Source organism: Manis javanica, unplaced genomic scaffold, assembly GCF_040802235.1.
Source record: "Manis javanica isolate MJ-LG unplaced genomic scaffold, MJ_LKY HiC_scaffold_25, whole genome shotgun sequence".
Lineage (NCBI taxonomy): Eukaryota > Metazoa > Chordata > Mammalia > Pholidota > Manidae > Manis > Manis javanica.
This window is the reverse complement of record NW_027332171.1, coordinates 1,722,040-1,743,407: the sequence shown is the minus strand read 5'-3', so window position 1 is coordinate 1,743,407 and position 21,368 is coordinate 1,722,040. Positions and strand designations below refer to the sequence as shown.

General features: G+C 40.9%; 1 protein-coding gene across 1 annotated transcript; it reads right to left on the bottom strand.

Annotated features, from left to right (window-relative positions):
• Window positions 1-6,525: 6,525 nt before the first annotated feature.
• On the bottom strand, window positions 6,526-7,464 carry LOC140847637 (olfactory receptor 5AN1-like). The gene has a single exon (XM_073228354.1). It carries the CDS (start codon window positions 7,462-7,464, stop codon window positions 6,526-6,528), a length of 939 nt encoding a protein of 312 aa, XP_073084455.1.
• Window positions 7,465-21,368: the final 13,904 nt, after the last annotated feature.

Here is a 21,368-nt window from a genome sequence, read left to right as displayed (position 1 = left end):
TCTAGCCTGTAGGGTTTCTGTTGAGAAGTCTGATCACAGCCTAATGGGTTTTCCTCTGTAGGGGACCTTTTTTTTTCTCTCTGGGTGCCTTTAATACTTTGTCCTTGTGTTTGATCTTTGAAATTTTAATTATTATGTGTCTTGGTGTTGCCCTCCTTGGATCCCTTGTTGTGGGAGTTCTGTGTACCTCTGTGGTCTGAGCGGCCATTTCCTCCCCTAGTTTTGGGAAGTTTTCAGCAATTATTTCTTCAAAGACCCTTTCTATCCCTTTTTGTCTCTCTTCTTCTTCTGGTACCCCGATAATGTGGATATTCCGTTTCGATTGGTCACTCAGTTCTCTTAAAATTCTTTCATTTCTGGAGATCCTTTTATCTCTCTCTGCATCAGCTTCTCTGCATTCCTGTTCTCTGTTTTCTAGTCCATTAATGGTCTCTTGCATCTCATCCATTCTGTTTTGAAGTCCTTCCAGAGCTTGTTTTATTTCTGTATTCTTCCTCCTTAGTTCTTGCATATTTTTCGGCAAGTCCATCCAAATGGTTATGACTTTTGTTTTGAATTATTTTTCAGGAAGACTGGTTAAATCTATCTGCCCGGGTTCCTTTTCAGGGGAAGATGTAGCAGATGTCAAAGCTGTCTGGGTTAGTCTTGTCTGGATCAAATTTTTTGCCTTTTCATTTGATAGGTGCAGTGGTGTGCTATTGGCTTTCTGTCAGCCCGGAGAGCTAAGGCTTTCCACTTGCTCCTGGCCTCTTTACTGGGACAGCTGCGACCCCTCGTGGCTTGTGTTGGGTAATTACGTGTAGACTGGGTCTCTGTATCTTGCCCGGCTGGTATGGAGGAAGTTCCCTTGCTGTGGGCATGGCCAGCCTCAGGCTGCTGCTCTGCTATGGCGGGGTCCCGGAGTGGTAATGGATGGTGGACTCTTCGGCTGTTTACCTCCATGAGGGGTCTCAGAGCTGTTGCACAGGGGGCTAGTGCACCTGGGGTTCCCTGGAATTTCCAGCTGCTGGACTGTGACCCGGGAAGCTTCTGTCCAGCTGTGGCATCCCTGTCCCTTTAAGACTTTCAAAAAGCACTCGCTTTTCTTTGTCACAGGGGAACCGGCTTCAGGACCCTTTCAAAGGTCTTGCTGTCCAGTTTCCCTAGATTCCAGCACTCCACACATACACTGTGTCTGCACTCTGGTGCGGATGGCTGGGGCTGGGTGTTTAGCAGTCCTGGGCTCCCTCTCCCTCCCCACTCTGACCCCTCTCCTCCCACTGCTAGACGGGGAGAGGGGCGCTCAGGTGCCACCAAGCTGAGGCTTGTATCTTACCCCTTTCACAAGGTGCTGGGTTCTAGCAAGTGTGGTTGTAGTCTGGCTGTTGTCCTGTGTCTTCTGTTCTCTCTTTTAGGATTAGTTGTATTTGTTGTATTTTCAAAAATATATGTTTTGGGGAGGAGATTCCCACTGTCCTACTCACGCTGCCATCTTGGCTCCACCCCCCTATTTCTAGAGATTTATGTTTTCTTGTTTTGTTTGTTTGGTACATATTGATCCGATTCTTCATTTTTCTTGATTCTCTGTGTTTTATGTGCATAAATAAAACAGCCACCTCTTGTAATCCACAAAGGCGATCTTGTGTAGATGAAACTTATCATCCATCCAGGCCCTACCTCATAGTTATCCCTCAGTCCTTTGTAGTTTCCCAGGAGCCTTTGTTCTTCCCAGTAGCTCCTTGTAGTTTATGGCATAACAAGAACTGTTAGTGACCTGAAATGGAGGATCACTTTCAACAACTTGATACAGGGTGACTGGAACCAGACACTCAGGAAGCATTTTGGAAGTACATAAACAGATTTCTTTTGCAGGAATACGAGACTTGGGTGTTTCTTTCTATTCGCTGTGCACTAGTCTTTGGAGATGATAATCCGTTAAGAGCTGTTTCTTTGTGGGCTTCAGTCCTCTGGGACTCATGTGCAAGTGCCAATGACCAATAGTGCCAGGATGACATGGTATGTACCTCTGAGCAGCAATCACAGAACATGGGGAACAGGTTTGTGCAGAAGTTACTTCCCAGGAGAGACTGGTGACCCAGAGTGGGAAAGTGTGGGAATGCAATGATGGCACTTGCAGACCTCCATGGTGTCCAGCGAGGATTACATTCTGTCTGTAGTTGTGTGTCAAATTAGAAGCCTCATACATGGGCTGCAGCTTTTACAATATAGAAACAGATCTTTCTCATTGAGATGCTGGAAGTTGGATATGTCTGAATGCTACCCCTGCACTAAGACCTGGGAGAAAATCAGTAGGAAATGTCTCTATGCTCTAATCTGTGGGTCTTCTGGATTTAAGTCCAGTTGGATTTCAGAACTAGATGTTTTGGGGTTTCATCCCTCAGCCTCTTGAAAGTTATAACACTGGCTATTGGGTCCAACCTCTTCACTCTTCAAAGACAAGCTGGGAGAACTCAAAACTACACATTAATGGCTCTGATGATATAGATGCAAAAATTCTCAACAAAATGTTAATAAATGTAATTCAACAACACATCAAAAAGATCATACGCTATGATCAAGATGAATTTATCCCTGAGATGCAAGGATGTTTCAGCATATAAAAATGATTAACTTTGGTACACTGCATTAATAGAACAACAGATAAATATCATATGATCATCTGAAAAGAAGTTGTAAAAGCATTAACAGAATGCAACACTTTCATTATTAAATCAATAAAAAACTGGATATAAAAGAACAAATGTCAACATATTAAAGACCATACGCAACAAACTCATAGTTAAAATATTAAAAAAAGAAAGATTGAAATATTTTACTCTAAAATTAAGAACAAAATAAGTATGCCTACAGTCACCACTCATTTTCAACTTGAAGACCTAGATAGAAAAGTCAGGCAAAATAAAGAAATAGAGGTCCTACCTAGAACAATCAGGAAAAATAAAGGAATGAAAGACATCTCAATCACAAAAGAAGAAGGAAATGTCACTATAGAACATGATATATATTTATGTATAAAAAATATCCTAGAGCCTCAACCAAAAATCTGTTGGAGTTAATCAACAAATTCAGTAAGTTGTAGGATATAAAATCACCATATGAAAACCAGTTGCATTTCTATACACTAACAATAAAACATCTGGAAAAGAAATAACAAATATTACCCCATTTATAATAACAGTACAAACAATAAAACACTCAGTAATAAACTTAACCAAAGACATGAAAGCTCTCTACTATGAAAAACACAATACATTCCTGAAAAAAATTAAACACACGAATGGAATGATATCCCATATTCCTGGAACAAAATTAATAGTCTTCACATGTCCAAATCAACCTCACCCATCTGTATATTCAACACAATCCCCCTCAAAATTCTAACGGTGTTTTTCACAGGAATAGAAAACACAATACTAAAATTTGCATGAAGCCACAAGACACTCAATGGCCAAAGCAGTTCTGAAAAAGAAGAACAGAGCTGGAAGCATCACATTCCTGACTTCAAATTATGCCACAGGCGATGTTAACCAAAATAATATGGGCCTACCTTAAAAGAGATAAGCCAATGGAACTAAGTCCATAAATAAACCCTTCCATGTATACTCAAGTAATATTTGAATAGAATGGGAAAAATGCTCAGTGAGCAAGGTTAGTCTCTATAAGAAGTGGTGTTGTAAAAATGGAATAACCATATGCATAAAAATGAAACTGGACTTCTATCTTCCACAACTCACAAACATCAACCATAATAAATAAAAGTTCGACCTGAAACCATAAGATTCCTAGAATAAAAGATAGGGAATGAGTTCCTTGTCATTGGTCTTAGCTATGATTTTTATGACATGGCACCAAAAGCACAAGGAAAAAAGGGAAATCAACAAATTGCACTACATCGAATTAAAAGAACCTCTCCACAACAAAAGGAGTGACCAAGTATGAATGAAAAGGCAGCACAGAGAATGATACAAAATATCTGCAAACCATGTCTCAGAAAATATCAGCAAACTATATACCAGATAAGGAGTTGATACCCAATGAATACAAAAAACTCGTACAACTCAGTAACAAAACAACAGACAAGCTAATAAAGAACGGGCAGAAGAACTGAAGAGAACTTTTTCCTATAAGACTAGCAAATGGCCAACAGGTATATGAAAACATGCTGAACAACAAAACAAGCAGGGAAATGAAAAAGGAAAACCAAAATGAAACTCACCTCACATCTTTAGAAAGGCCATCGTCAAGAAGACAAGAGATATCATGCGTTGGTGAGGACATGTAGAAAATGAGCCCTTATATACTCCTTTTGGGAATGCAAATTCTTTTAGCCACTATTAAAAACATTATGGAGGTTACTCAAAGGGCAACAATGGGAATGCCATATGACCCAGCAATTCTGCATCAGTCTATATATAGAGTAGAAATAAAAACAGGATATTAAAAGATATCCACACCCACATGTTTATTGCAGCATTATTCACAAGAGCCAAGATAAAGAAACAACCAAAGTTCCTGTCAATGAATGACTGGGTGAAGAAGACATAGAATACCCGAACAGTGGAATATTATTGAGCTATGGGAGTAAGTAAATCCTATAGTTTGTGACAACATGGATGGGATTTCGGGTCATAATGCCAAGTGAGATAAGTCAGAGAATAATGTCACTAATGAACAATATCATTAATACGTATAACCTTAAAAGTCAAATTCATAAAAAAGGAGAATAAAGTGGTGGTTACAATCAGTTTGAGAACAAGAGAATTGAGGGGATGTTACTAAGTATACCCACTTGCACTCAAAGACAAATAAATCTGGAGATCTAATGCACTGCATAGTAATTATTTTCAATATGCTACTATAAAGCTCACAGAGGTCTGCCTCCTGAGAAAGACCTCAAGAATCCTTACAAATGGACTTGTCACACATTTGTATACATTTTTAAGAAGCAGTGCTTCAGAGACCATACATATGCCTGCATGGGGCCACACAATTCACACTGCATTCTTTCCATGGCAGGGGACAGTCCTCACATACTTTTCCAGAGGTGCAATAATTCCTTTTCTCTCAATTCTGCCCATGTGGAAGCTCATGAAAGATTTGGTAAACCTTCAAATACCTCTTCACGTATACTCCTTAATTAAATAAAATAACATATCACTCATCAAAACAGAGATGCAAAACAACATTAAGACCAAATGAATTGCCAAGGATAATGTGTAATTGCAATGACATCTGTTTTGTATCAGCTTATTCAAGTCCGATATCAATCAGGCACATCAATAGTCGGTGCTATTACATATGTTATTCTTTTAACCCGACCACAAAGACCAGAAGCTTTATATAACCCGGCCGGAGGTGAGAACCCTGCCTATCCTACTGTCTATTTTTTTCCTTGGTATTTAAGGGCTTCAGTAACATATCAGAATTAAAGTAACTCTAACCATCCTACTCCATCTATTATATCACTTCCTTTAACCATAAATCATTAAAACATAAAATGAAGAGCATGGACAATAGGAGATGTATGCCAGTTTACCCTATTTATTCTTCATTTTGGCAATATTGAATATTCAGTAGCTCTGTTATAACAATGAACTCTCACACAAGGCCCCTCTTACCAAATATGAACAAATGCTGAAATATAAGAAAACACTTGATAAGGTGAATGATTGGCTATGTAAAGCAAGGTGAATTTTCTGGATGTAATGCAGGAAATAGAGGTTAGAATGCCAACTCTCAGAAATTACTATTGGCTGTGATATGGACTTCCAAATATATCTCAAACAAAACCCCCACTGGACACTAAATGCCAGAAACGAAATCACTAGACTCATAAGTAAATGGCACTGCAGGGCCCACATCCTTCAGTCTATCCAAATTTATGATTGTTCTGGGACCCCATATGGCTGAAACATCTGCCTTGCATAGACTAGAGCTGGTAGACATGAGGATGTGACCAAAAATCTATTAGATGATTAGCACTGAAAGAGGCCTTAAACAAACATTAGCTGTCCCAGGCTGCTGTTTCCAGGAGGCATAATCAGACCAATTTGATAGCTTTCTTTCTGTCCAAATGCCCAAACCCTACCTCTGTTTACTCCAAATCTGGTCAGACACAGAAAAAAACATCAATCACCATCATGTCATTGCATTAGAATATTTAGCAGATATGGTTTTCACACTCCTGGAGCCTGTGCTAGGTATCTCTAAGAGTTCAGTCTCAGAATCAAGGAAAGCCCAAATGTTTCTAAACCTTGATGTTTACAAATAGATGTGGACAGATTAATAAATAAAGAAACACTCTTCATATAGAATGAATGTAATGGAGATGCAAGACTTAAAAATATTCTGTTTGTGTGGATTTGTATCACGTATTGGTCCATTTTGGTGTGTAATTTATGGCAAATTAAACCTTCTTTGTCCAAACGTAGTGTGAAATTTGTAACAGTCCATTCATATTCTCAGTATTATGACTTAAGATGATCCTGAAGGGATATGTTTTAAAAAATGTCAGAGACAGTGAAGTCAGTAATAACCTCCTTTCCTCTGCAACCTCTTCAAGGCATCTTTGATTTCCTTGTTCCTCAGACTGTAAATCAAGGGATTCAACATGGGAGTGACCACTGTGTAGAAGACCGATGCAAATCTGTCGAACTTGGAAGACCCGCCAGAGCTGGAACTCAAATAGACAAAGCTACTTGAGATATAGAAGAAGGAAACTGCTGTCAGGTGAGAAGCACAGGTGTTGAAAGCCTTGGACCTGCCTTTAGCTGTAGTGATCTTCATAATGGAGATGACAATATAGACGTAGGATATCAGGATAACAAGGACACTTATTATTGCAAAGATCATTGTTACTATAGCAAGTATGAGTTTGGCAGAGAAAATGTCAGTGCAGGACAGGACTAACAGTTGGGGCATGTCACAGAAGAAGTGGTGGATGACATTAGGCCCACAGAAGTGGAGTTGAAGAATGGCACACAGTTGGGATACAGAACCAGAGATTGAAGCCATATAGGATCCCAGCACCATCCCAACACAGAGGGTGGGTGACATGACTGATGAGTAGAGAAGTGGATTACAAATGGCAGCATAGCGGTCATAAGCCATGGCTGTCATGACACAAGACTCACTCAGTCCCATGGTTGCAAAGAAGAAGTACTGAACAGCACAGCCCACAACGGTGATAGTATGTTGTTCCAGGTAGAAGTCAGAGAGCATCTTGGGGGCTGTGGACGTCACATAGCAGATGTCTATGAAAGACAGGTTACTGAGGAAGAAGTACATGGGTATATGGAGGTGGGAATCCATCCTTATTAGGATGATGAGGCTCAGGTTCCAAGTCAGAGTTGTAACGTAGATCACCAGGAACACAACAAAGAACACTGCTTTCATTCTGGGAAAATCTGAGAACCCCAAGAGGATGAAGTAGGTGACCTCTGTAATATTTCCTTTCCTAATCATAGCCTTGCTGCTCCTAAGATCAGAAAAGAGACAAGAGAAAGAACTGTTGATTCAAGTCAATGTGATAGCACTACAATTCTCCTATGTGCCAGCTTTTTCCTCCACTGAGCACCAGAAAAAGGGAAATGGTCACTGGTCTGGTGGAAACACAGCAGATTTTCACCTCACATTATCAAGGTGTACCTGTTCAGTGCTTCAGGTTCTCAATTAAAGCATGAGTTCCCATGAGAATTGAAACAGGTATATAAAAGTTTGATGAATAATTTTTAAGACAAAAGAAATTCTCTGATTATTATACATAGAGATCATCGAAGAAAATATGGTTTTTTAAAAACCAAAGTTATGCATTATATAACTTGCTTTCTGAAAAGAAAACTGTATGTGGCATCAATCCAGATTTAATTTATAATAGCCTTTCTGTTCTCCATGGTCATCCTGATACATTTTTTTAAATGTCTTCCATTATACATAATAAAAACATTTACTATACCGCTGGGGGAGAAATATGTTGCCAGCCTGGGGCAAGTAATCTTTGAAGCCAAAACCACTCAAAGGGAGAAAAGAAGTGGGAGAAACCTGTTTATTGCTTATTATTCTGCTCTCCATGTTTCTCGTGACCTGAGTGCCAGGCCCCACCAAACCTCTCCAGTCCTGGTAGGTCCTCACCCTCCACCCACTTTGTAATCACCTAGTGATGTGGAAATGTACTACTTCTATCCACCCCTTGGAAACAGCTATTAATATGGAAATCCACTAAGGCCAGGCAACAGATTCTGGAAATAATTGCAATTTTACACACAGTCCACCTGCCAGAAATCTCACCTCACAATCTACTTGCTCCCCATCATCGGTAACAGCCAGTGTGCAAGAAAACTAGAGCACCGCAACCAGACTAATAACATACAATAACAGCGGCAATAAAATCATGATGATCCTCAAGCCAGGGGATTCAGTGAGGTTCAAAGTCTTATACAGATTAAGTCCATAGCTTGCCCATCCCACAGGAGCCAGTACATGAACAGGGAGGGAGTTCAGAGTAATCATCACAGGGCAGCTGCAGCCAGGAAGTGGGTCAAGGACACAGGGATTATAGAAGAAATTACCTTAGGGGCAATAGGATACCTGTTTGAATGACACCAGCATATGCAAATCTTCTCCATCAGGTAGAATCAATGCAAGAGACTGGACCCGTGATAGGACAGTGGCAGGATAGGGACCTTGTCCTGGTCTAGTACACCAGACTTTCACCTACTCCCTGTGGGGGTTACAGATGGGTCACTGTACAGGGCTCTGGGAGGTGCATGCACTGGGCACAAGATTAAAAAAACTTCCCTGTAAGATGCTCTTACCTGTGGATTCTTTGGGCACACTACTGTGATCTTTGGGGGCCATTCTGCTGCTACAGCAGGAACACACAGGAGGCCAGCTTTCAGGCCTTTTTACAAAGGTGCCAGAAAGGCCAGTCGTCACTGGCCATGTGTGGAAATGTCCAGGATCACATCCACTCAATAGAGTCTCCAGGGTTTAATGCAGTAGTGCTGGCAGCAGGATGCTGCTCGGCCGGCCTTATCCTGGCTTCACTCCTCTTTGGTTTGCACTTACAGTTGTACAGGAGAGTCAGCAATGTGCATTAGCATGTCCACAGGGCTCAAGGCTCCTTTTTGGGGCTTCTCATTCTAAGGTCATAGCTCTGTCCATCAGTGAACTGACCAGCACCATAGACTATTGTTGTATGAACTTGGGACAGACTTCTAAAAACCATTATACCTCCCTATCAACCCTGCCATTGTACGGTTATACAGTACATTAAACTGCCACTTTGTCCCTAACTGCTGCACGCATTCTTGAAATGCATGTCCAGTAAAGTGGGTGCCTTGATCATTCTCAATGACCTGCAGCCAGCCTTAGGCTGCAAAGAGATGCTCTAGGCCTCTCTTGGTGGTTTGCTGATCTGCACGATGTGTACTAAGAGCAATCAACAGTCCTGTAATGTGTCCACACAAGTCGTGGCATTTTGGTACCCTTCTGATGTGGGCAGAGGCCCAATGTAGTCTATTTGCCACCTGACAAGGGGTATTGGCCCCTTTACTATTGTCCCATGTTGCTGTGAGACTCAGTGTAAATCGCTCTAGGAACACACAAGGCACTCCTTACATACTCTGCTGATTTTTTCAAAGGTCAGTGGCAAGCCCCATCTATGGGTTACAGCCCATACTGTCTTTTGCCCAGCATGCAATTAACACTGATGTAACCACTGGGATACATCAGAGGCAAACTTTCCTTCTAGCCAAAAAAACATCTGGGCCCATGTATCTGCTTCATCATTCCTTGGGGATGAAAAGGGCAAATGGTCAGTCACATCATATACAGTAACTGTATTAGTCTGACAAGAGGCCTATAGGTCTTGCCACAACTCTTGCTCCCAAAGGAGCCAGTGACCAACAATCCAGTTGGCATGGTACCATGTTGGTAGCCACAAGGACAAGCCCCTGTAGGTGGCCCAGCTGTCAGTGCAGACAACTATGGGGGAAGGCTCATGGGTAATCATGAACCATATTGCCTGCAACCCAGCCCCCTGGTTGCTCTTCCTCTCTCCATCCTTCTTCCATATTGTCTCAGTCTTAGGATGGAAAGCCACAGCCCTCCACTTTGGGGTGCCTGAGACTAGAGCAATTTCTGTACCAAGCACCTTTAGCTATAGGGGCTTTTCCTTCCAGATAAGGACTCTTGGTTTCCAATGGCTACTGTTATATGTCACTGGCCCCAATAAGCATTGGAACTCTCCATGTAAGGGTCTAGTGGAAAGGTTGTTACACTGCTGTAAATATTTGTCCCATTTGGCCAATGTAGGTGTCTGTGCCACACCACTCTACAGCCTTTCGTTCCAGCCTTGGACCCACCCTGTGATGGGATAGGTAGTTACTACATTGATCAGAGCTGTTCTGTTGATGGGCTTTGTAGCCAGCAAGGTGTGGTACACAGCAGCCAGTTGCTTCTCTATCAAGGTGTACTGGGCCTTTGCTCCTTTCCATACTTGTGAAAGGAATCAAATAGGTTGACATGTCCATCCAAGCCTCTCTGAAAGGCCCCATCCATAACCATCTTTGGTTACTTGAGCATCTAGCTCACAGCACATTGATGAGTCCATTACACTCAAGACCTGTACAGCCTTGACCGCTCTCCTATAAGGAGTAAGAGCAGCTGCACATGTTTCTTCCCAGTCCCACCTAGTGCCATTTTGCACCAACCACTATAAGGGCTTCAGAATTTGTGCCAAGTGTGGGATAAACACTCTCCAGTAGGCCAAAAGACCCCAAAACTACTGTAATACTGCCACAGTGGTAGGTGTTAGGGAAAGCATGGAACATTTCTATGACTGCTTCTGGGATAACTTTGGTTTTACCTAAACAGGCAACCCCTAAGAATTTTACTGACTAACCAGGTCCCTGAACCTTGGTGCTATTCACAGCCCATCCTTTCTCCTGTAGATGTTGCAGCAGTCTAGGTACTGCCCCTTCTAAATCTTCAGGAGAATCAGACATGAGTATAATATCATCTATGTAGTGATACAGCCACACAGTTTTCAGTTTCTTCCATGTAGACAAGTCCTGGGCTACAATTCCATAACAAACGGTGGGACTGTGGAGGTATCTCTGTGGAAGGACAGTGAGTGTCCACTGTTGGCCTTCCCACATGAACGCAAACTAAAAATGACTTCTTGTGCTATGTCAACAGAGAAGGAAGCATTACCAAGGTCCACAACATAATGATATATCCCTATTTCATGACTTAGTATGTCCATAAAGGCTGCTACTGAGGGGCAGCAGCATGCAAAGGCAGTGTGACTTTTCTCAATTCCCTGTAATCCAAGGTCATATGCCATGAGCTGTCCAGCATTTTCACTGGCCACACTGGGGAATTAAAAATTCTCTGAGTGGGATTTATGAAGCCCCCATTCTCCAGCTCCTGTAGAGTTCCTCCAGTTTCCTTGTGCAATCCAGGCAATGTATACTGCTTACTATTTGTCATCTGTTAAGGTACAGGCAGAGCTACAGGTGGGTGCTTAGCATGTCCCCTCAGAACTACCTTTACCACATGTTCCCTCAGTCTGAGCTGACCTGCAGTGGTCTGTAATCACAGGCCCTAAAGGATATCCACCCCCAAAATATATTCGGGGATGGGGGAAATCTACAAAGTACACTCCTTTTGTGTTCACACCCTATCTTCAACAGGATTTGGGCTTTCTTCCCTCTAAGTGCCTTACCCCATAGTCATCTATCACAGCAAAGGTCTCAGGAAAATATTCTTGGTTCCCATAAATCAGAGAACATTCAGCTCCTGTGTCCACCAGCAACATTGTACATTCATGGGGAAACAATGATTTGCTAATTCTACATGTGGCCCCACCATATCCCACACGGTGGGAGCCTTGACCCCCGCACCCCAGTCAAACCGCAATGCCCAGTCCTCCTCCTGTGGGGAAAGGGCCCAGGCAGAGCCTGAGTACTATCCCCCAGCACATCTTTCAAGGACCCAGGATGGATGTGGGGCTTTGCCTCTGCCTTCTGTGTCCTGGACCTCAGCGGCTGGAACTGCTTCTTTGGCTTTAATTGGTGCCACAGTTTTAACAAGATCCTGTTGGGCTACCCATCAATTTTTTCTTTCACTACTCCCATCTTTATGAAATCAGCCAAGATTTGGGTCCTCAAGAACTTCACAGGGCCCTTTGCACCTCTCCTGTAGTCATAGCCCGAACTTCCTTGCATGCTCTCATTTTCAACATCCCAGATCTGTTAAAGTACAGGTCGACTCACTTATGGGTTGCCTTACTGGGTGGGCATGGAGGGGAAAGAATAGTCACTAGGGACCCAAAGAAAGATAGGGGAGCTGTATGGAGCACCAGATTTCTCATTCATACAGTGAGCAACTCCTCATCAGGGCCCTTGGGGTCCATAATATAGATGATGTTTTTCATGCGCGCTCCCATTACACCTGCTGGAGCGCTACATATGTCTTTCAGCTAGTGGGTAAGTATGGCTAATCACCCTGATTAGGCTAAAGTGATTAGGCCATCACCCTGATGGCTGCTGTCAGCCAATAACGAAGTGCCTGGTTCCCTGAGATGTGACGGGCACTTTGCAATCACTGCTGGAGGGAAGGGTGAGTCATCAGGGAAGCCAGTCTACCCATTTCAGAATCCGACGTAACAGTTTCCCACCCTCATATTCCAGAGATGCAGAAGCCATGTACGCACAGGTTCTGAGGGCTTCTGCCTATACCAGCTCATCCTGGGTACAGGGGCTGAGCATGGAGGGCTCCACCACCTGGGGAGGGGGCTATTCCTCCCTCTGAGGAGCACACAGCTGTTGCATTTTATTTTCTTGATTACAACGAGGTGGGTCTTTAGTATAGGAATGGCTGGTGCCCTTGGTGGTGTCCTTAGTAACAATTCGGCCCTCATCCCAGCCCACTTATCCTCTCCCGGCTCCTGCTGCCTTGATCTGTCTCAGCGAGGAGGGCCCCACTCCTTCCTCCCGCACCCCCACGGCCTCCTGCAGCACAGGTTCTCCTGCTGCCTCCTCCCTCACTGATAACGTGTGTTCCAGGAGCACAACCTGACTGCTCAGTAAGTGTCTCTTTCTTAAGGGCGTCCCATAGGTCATCATCCAGCTCCTCCAAGCCATGCCTCACCATGTCTCTCTCCTCAATAACCTTTCCAATATCTTGAGAAACAAACATCACACAATCCCAGCCACCATACAGCCACTGAGGGCCTCTAAGCAGTCTTCTCTCTCCATCTCATGGAGGACTAATTCCACAGCTTCTGGTGTCTCAACTCTTCCCCAGTTCTGGGAAGGCCCCACCTGTTTAGAAGGTGTTTTGCTTTAGACAAGTACCCCACTAGGGGCTTCCCAAATGGAAACCCCATATATGAGGCTCCGAGTGAAGCAGCACCCTCCACAGCTAAGGGCCACCCCACCATTCACAGTGGGTTTCTGGGTCTCTCTTCACCATCTCTAGGGGCAGCCTGGCCAAGCATAGAACCCATGAAGACACATTTCTGTTTCAAAGTTCCTGCCAACTGCCACCATGTAAACTCCAGGGGGAATATATGTTCCAAGCCGTGAGGAAATGATCTTTGAAGCCAAAATCAGTCAAAGGGAGAAATGAAGTGGAAGAAACCTGTTTATAGCTTCCAAGCAGTCATCTAATTCTGCTCGCCAGTGTCTCTCATGACCTGGCTGGGCAGCCCCACCAAACCTCTCTGGTCCATGTGTGCGCTCACTCTCCACCCCCTCTGAAGTCATCTAGTGATCTGGGGATGGACTGCTTCTCTCCACCCCTTGGTCACACCTATTGATATGGAGGTGCACTAAGGCCAGGCAAGAGATTCTGGAAATATTGGGATTTTACCCCCATTTACCCTTTTGGAATTATTTCTCATACCTGTACAAGTGTATTTAGTATCTGATATCCAAATTGGTCAGGTAATTATATCACAGTTTATAACTCTGATAATAATTTGGTGGGGCACAGCATGTGTGACCAATGAGGTTATACAATGACTGTACTAGGAAGCCTTCATAGAAAGTACACAAAAGGGACGCTGGTGTAGCTCACTCTGACTCAATATATTATCATTTAGGATATCTTCCTACCTAAGGAAAAGCACAGGACTATACTTAGAGATTAAGACGTTGGAGTTTTCCTTCTGATACCCTCCTGCTCTGTGTTCCAGTCCCAATGGCTTAAACACACTAAGATTGAACACTTAGAATAAGTGAGAACCATGAGAGGTCCAGAACCATCATGTTCATGGGAGGGTTACAGGAGAAATTTCATACAAATGCTCAGCACACAGTCTAGTACGTAGTAACTGTTTTGATAGGTGTTGGCTATTATTATCATTGATTGCTTACAGATAACCATGAGTGACAGTTGTCTGCATTGATAGGAACACCAGGGGTGCTGGAGTTTTATGGGTCAATTGGGGAGTTTCCTGAGAGATCACCAGCCTTGCAGGCAGCCTCAGGCATCAGTACCTCAAGACAGACGTAGATTCCGACCTCGGATAGAAGCACATCAAATCACCTTAGGCCATGAAGACACAAGCCAGGTAAATGATTTCATATCAGGCTTGCTTGAATTTGAGTCTCCTTAGGTCAGCTGACAACCAACATCACGCTATGATGGGGCTTGATGCAGAGAAAGAGTCCAACTGGGTAATTTCAATGCCCAAGTACTTCATAGGTTTATTTCATATTTTTTGTTGATACACTCAGCTCCTTGGAACTACTAACAGATTCATAATAGATATAACCTGTAGGTTCTGTTCTATAACTTTTTATACCTTCCTTGAGATGAAAGGGTGAATCAATGAGAATAGCCAAGAAAATTTTGACAAAGATTAATAATGAAAAGTATTTGAAATGAACAAACAAGCAAGACCCAAACCAGGAATAGACCATAAATACAGAAGACAACCTGGTGGTTGACAAAAGGGGTAGGGGATTAGGTGAAATGAGTGATAGGATAAAGAGGTACAAACTTCCAATTATGGAATAAATAACTCATGCAATGAAAACTACAGCATCGTAAATAGAGTCAATAATCGTATGGTGACAGGTGGTAAACATATTTATCATGGTAAGAATTTCATAAAGCATAAAACTGTTGAATCCCTATGCTGCACACCTGAAACTAATATAATGTATGTCAAGTATACTATAATATTTAACAAATGAAAAAAGTACAATATAACATATTCCAGAAATAAATAAAAAGCCTTGTACGTTCAGGTATTACAAAGCTTAATAAACATGGATAATTCATGATTCTTGTAAAAATAGAGAAGTGTCATAATAACAACTGAAATTTCAGAAAAAATGGTAAATATTAGTAAGAATTGAATATATGATTAAGTTAGTAGTTCTTTTTAAGTTATATTTCAACTGATAGAGGAGGATAAACACTTGGTAAGCCTTTAAGTAATCTTGGGATGGGAATGATATATCACAAATATAACACCAAAACAGAAAACATGGAAGAAAATACGATTTAACAATTTAAAATCTGGTTATAGCAGAAAAACCCACTTAAGTAAAATACTCTTGAAATATAGTTGCTGAACAGGGAAAACAGTCACAAAACATAAAATAGACAATGTAGCAATGCCTTTACTATAAAAAGCATAAATCAATATAGGATACACATTGCCATATAGTGCTGCTGATTGCACAAAATAGTTCCACTTTACTAGAGGAAACAGTTGCTTTATATAATCTCTCTCTCTCTCTCTCTCTCTCTCTCTCTCTCTCTCTCTCTCTCTCTCTCTCTCACACACACACACACACACACACACCCACACACATACTCACACCCATGAACGAACTGCAAATACCAAAATCATGAGTGTTATGGTTTTGATTTTCTTCTTTAGACTTGTATTTTCAATTGTCTACCACTTCTATATTTATAAGTAGAAAATCTATTAAGATATGTAAATCCATAATCTTTAATAGTCAGCACAGAGAGACAGAGGGAGAGGAAGATGGGAAATGATGGAGAAAGAATGAGAGGAAATACTTCAGATTTTCCTGACTTTTATTTCCTGGCATAGGACTCTTAGCAAGTTATTACTCTCTCTGTACAACAGTTGCCTCATCTACAAACGGGGCTATTGTGCTTACCACCTCATGGGGTTGCTGCATGGATTCAAAGGCATAAAGGGCTTAAAACAATAAGGGCTAAATAAATGTTAGCAATTACCATTCCCATTGTCTTTCCTCTCTATCAAAGAAAAACAAGGCAGAACTAACACTGAAACATCACGACCTCTTCATACAGTTATTACTGAAGCAGATGTCTCTAGCACAATGTTAATAATATTGTTCATAAATGATTGTCTTTATTTCTATCGTATATTGCTCCTTTATCTCCCACTCAGATGGATTATCAACTCCTGATGGCACTTGTTATGTTCCACCACCACCAAACGCAGCTGAAATGATAATACTGATGATGTACAGCAGATGGCCTAGTGGAGTTGCTTTATTTAATAAGAATCTGGTATACTAATATGCTAATAATTACATTTAACAGTAAATACATGTTGACTATACTAATAAATAGTTCTCTGAAGCTGTTTTGGATGTGGAAGCAAAAATATATTACTTGCTTCGTTGCAATTGAACTTGGAAATCTTTCTGCTACTCTTTGAATAGAGTGCTGCCATGCCATTTGTCAAATGTTTTATTCAAGAGGAGTTAGATTTTATGAAAATGTTTTCAAAATATAGACTGCTGCACATACCATCTCCAAAAATACCAACGTAATAGATCAAATCTGTGAAAATAATTCAAGATTTGATCAAGCAGTTGCACTAAAATTCTTCACTTTCCTTTACATTCTGGGAACAGAGGCAGCCACAACTAAATTCATTCTGTCTAACCCGTCACGGGCCCAAAAAGAGTCAGGAGTGGTGGGTTGTTTTACTTACTCATGATAAAATTGACTCTGAAAACGTATGTTCTTAAAATAAGGTAAGCTAGAAAAAAGGAGAAATATTCTAAATAGAATCCCTCTCTTTGATTAACTTTTTCCATGCAATGACTAACTCATTGGAGTAGAAAAGATGACTGATGTCAATATGCTGGAGATTTTAATATGTGGATATAAAACAAAACTACACAAAACTCTTCCATGCTTATCTGTTAAGATCACAGTCAGTTTGGAAGGTTGTGCAGAGTATAAATTGGGTTACAGAAGACAGAAGGTGGCTGAATGAAGGAAACAAAATTGGAAGAAGGTAAAAGAGGGCAACACTCCCTGCGCTCAGGTGCAGCATCCCTGAGATCATGTCACCAGCTAGTGCCTCTGTGCTATGCCAGGCTTTTCAAAGATGACAACACAGAACTATTTGCAATATTACAAAGGACTGAAATGATACATGAGTTCCTGTCATATGATTATGTACCAACTAGCTTGTCATTCCCTACTCAGAAATTATGAATCAAAGCTATAAATTTAAATGGAAATCAAGTTAATTGTCATTATTATAAAAACAGAATTATTCTCCAGGGAAAAATCATGTTAAACAGGTCTTTGTGATGGTTAAAGTTGAGACACAGACAAGAATGTTTCAGTTTAGGATATTCCCCTATAATTCAGTAAATTACTATTTTTTATTAAGTCCTCCTTTACTAGCTTCTAAAATTTTTTATCCTTTAGAGACACCATCTATTAGTTTCTAGGTGATCTTATTATCCCCAGTTAAAGGAACAAAAACAGAAGGCAACAGAGTTCAAGATCACATCCTTAATAAACTGAAGAATTAGATATCATCACCTGCCTCTCACCCCAGAGTAATACCTGAAATGTTAGGTAAGAGCTTATTAATCTTTTCACTGAAGGACAGACAACATGGATAAGGAGAAAACCCAAAGAAGAGCCCTAAGTGGAGGGTGTGGAGGTGAGGGGGAGGGAGACTGACGAACAGGGGACGCTGAGGACCAGAAACCTCGTCTGCACAGGTCCTACCGGGAGGATCCCACAGCTATTGAGACAGCACGGAATCCACTGATCACTCCAATCTCACCCTCTCACCTTGACCCAGATCCCTCAGGAACACACAGTTTTCACCAAAGGTTGAAGCTGCTTATTTCTTTTCCAAAAGGGTTTTCTCAGTGAGCCCTATTACCCTCCAAGACAGGAGCTTTAGTCTATAAACTGGCTGTCTTTTCACAGCAAGAGAGATGCCCACACCTGGGGGTCCTCTTAAATGTGTTGTTAAGGGTAGAGGTGCCAGGAAAAAAGACAGTTAGAGGGAGGAAAGCCCCCAGGTACTTGCTCTCTGGAGACATGGTTGTCACGGAGGTTTGGTCCCAGCTAATCTCATGCCCCACTTTGCCACTTCTCTTCTGACACCATCACCCAATACCCCGTGGTCCTATCATGATCTCATGATGGCAACTATTTTTTTTTAACAATTTGGAGTCAGTAGACCTGCTATGTACCTAGGGATCACCTAGTCTGATACTTTCAATTTCCAGATGAGGAACCTTAAGCAAGAGGAAAATAATTCTTCCATGAACCTGACACAGCTATCTGGTAAACAGTTTCAGAACAGTAATGTAGATCTCTGGATACCTCACTGTTTATAAAGTACACCCATTACACACACAACTACACACACATACACACACATGCACATTTCCTCAAATACCTGATCTTAATCAATCATCACAATAGACCTGTAGGGCAGACACGGCATTATTTCCTATGCATAAGTGAGAAACTCGATGCAATAAGGAGTACAATAAAATTAATTCATGACAGAGTCATGACTTTTGATGGTTGCAACATGAGCATTGGCATCAGCCACAATGCATTGAATTTTGGCTTTCCACTTGCTGGTTTGTTACCTTGAGCAAATTAACCTCTCCTGACCTCAGTACTGGCACCTATAAAGTCCAGCTGATTGTCGTAGCTACTTCATTAAGTAGCTCTTCACAGAGATAATGAAGTTAGATAATTATTACTCATCACTTATTGGAGTGTGTCATACACAGCATGTCCTCCATTAATGCTACATATAATTTTGGTGCTCTGAATTGGAATCCTTTCCAACATATTATGCTGCATGGCTAAGCCTTCAGTTAAAGTATGTACCTAATATCATTCCCACAAATATTGCTTATAATTTTTAAGTGGAGCTTATTTAAATGAAGTCCAAAGGTACAAACTTTTGGTTATAAACAAGTCATGGGTGCAATGTACTGTATCTGATCATGGCATATGACCTGTTACTGGATTATTGGATTCAGTTGGCCAATATGTACATGAGGGTTTTTTGCACCTATGTCCACGGGGATGTTGAACTTTTCTTTCTTTTCTACTACTGCCCATGTCCATTTCTGGTATCATTTAAATGCTGCCCTCATAAATGGCTTTAGAAGTGTTACTTCCTCTTCTACTTTCAGAAAGATTTTAAGAAGCACTCTCATTAATTCTTCCTTAAATGTTTGGTAGAACTTAAACAGTGAAACCATTTAGTTGTAGATACTTATTGGCTTCTAGAAAGTTTTTGATTACTGACTCAGTCTCCTTAATAACTGATGTGTTGAGATTTATTTCCTCATGATTCAGTCTTGGTGAATTGCATGTTTTTCCATTTTTCCATTTCTTCTAGACGGACCTGTTTGTCGCTTTATAATTGTTTATGGTTGTCTCTTTTTATGCTTCATATTTCTGTGGTATCAGTTGTAATGTCTTCCATTTCATTTATAATTTTATGTATTACAGTCCTGTCTTTTTTTCTTAATGAGTTTGCTAAATGGTTCTCTCATTTATCAGTTTAAAAGCCACCTGCTTAGTTTCATTAATCTTTTCTACTTTCCGTTAGTTTGATTCTATGTTTTTTATTTCCCTCCTTCTATTACTTAGTTCTAGTTTCATGCATTATAATCTTACGTTGTTTTAATGACCTTTCTTCTTAATGCAGATATTCATCGTTACGAACTTCCCACTAGAACTGCTTTGCTGCATCCCATAAACTTTGGTATGTTGTATTTCCATTTCATTCAACTAGTATATTACTTTGCATCTCTTTTGATTACTTCTCTGATATCCTGGTGTTCACTACCATATTGTTTGATCTTCTCACATTATGATTTTTCCAGTTTTCTTCTTCTACTTGAATTCTACTTTCTTACCATTGTGGTTGGAAAGGATGCTTGATATGATTTCAATATTCTTAAATATATGGAGACATATTTTGTGGCCTAACATATGATCTATCCTGGAGAAGCTTCTGAATCGCTCTAGAACAATGTCTATGCTGCTTCCTTTAGACGAAATGCTTGAAAATATCTGTTAAGTCCATCTGTCCCAACATGTGATTTAAGTCCAGTGTTTCATTGTTGGCATTCCGTCTGGATGATCGATCCACTGTTGAAAGTGCGGTAATGAAGCTCTCTCCTCTTATTGTACTACTGTCTAGCTCTCCCTTCATCTCTGTTAATATCTGTCTTCTATGTTGACGCTCTCCTCTATTGGGTGCACAAATATTTACAAATCCTATATCCTCCTGTTGGATGACCATTTTATTATTATATGATGACCTTCTTTGTCCCTTCTCAGTCAATGCCTTAATGTCTTCTTTTTCTGTTGTCACTATAGCTACCTCTGCTTTTTTTGGTTTCCATTTCCATTCAGTTCTTTCTCATCCCTTCACCTTCAGTCTGTCTGTGCCTCCAAAGCAGTAATGAGGCTTTGGTAAGCAGCACAGAGCTCGGCTTTGTTTATTTATATATTCAGACATTCGATGTGTTTCACTGGAGAACTTAGTCCTTTTTCAGTGAAAGACTTATTGAGAGGTGTGGACTTACTATTGTCACTTTTTTCATTCTTTTCTGGCTGTTTGGTAATCCTTTGGCTTCTTTCTTATCTTGCTCCCCTCCTTAGTGACATAATGGTTTTCTCTACTCGTATTCTTAGATTCTTTTCCCTTTGCGTATTTGCTAGAGGTTTTGACTTTTTGTTATCATGAGGCTTATATAAACCATCTATTGTAGTTCTAACAATTAGAGGCTGAAAACAACTTGAACTCTAACGCATACTGAAACTACATTGTTACCCACCTGCCTCCACATTTTATGTTTTTGATGTAAAAACCTACATGTTTTTTACCTCATGTATCTACTAACACTTTATTGTGATTATGGTTATATTCCTACTTCTGACTTTCACTCTTCATACTAGATTTATAAGTAATATGCCACCACATTGCATTAGCATATCTGAACTTAATTATTTTTACCGTTCCAGTGAGGTTTACATTTTCATATGTCTCCTCTTACTAATTAGAATATTTTTATTTCTACATAAAGTGAGTCATTTAGAAT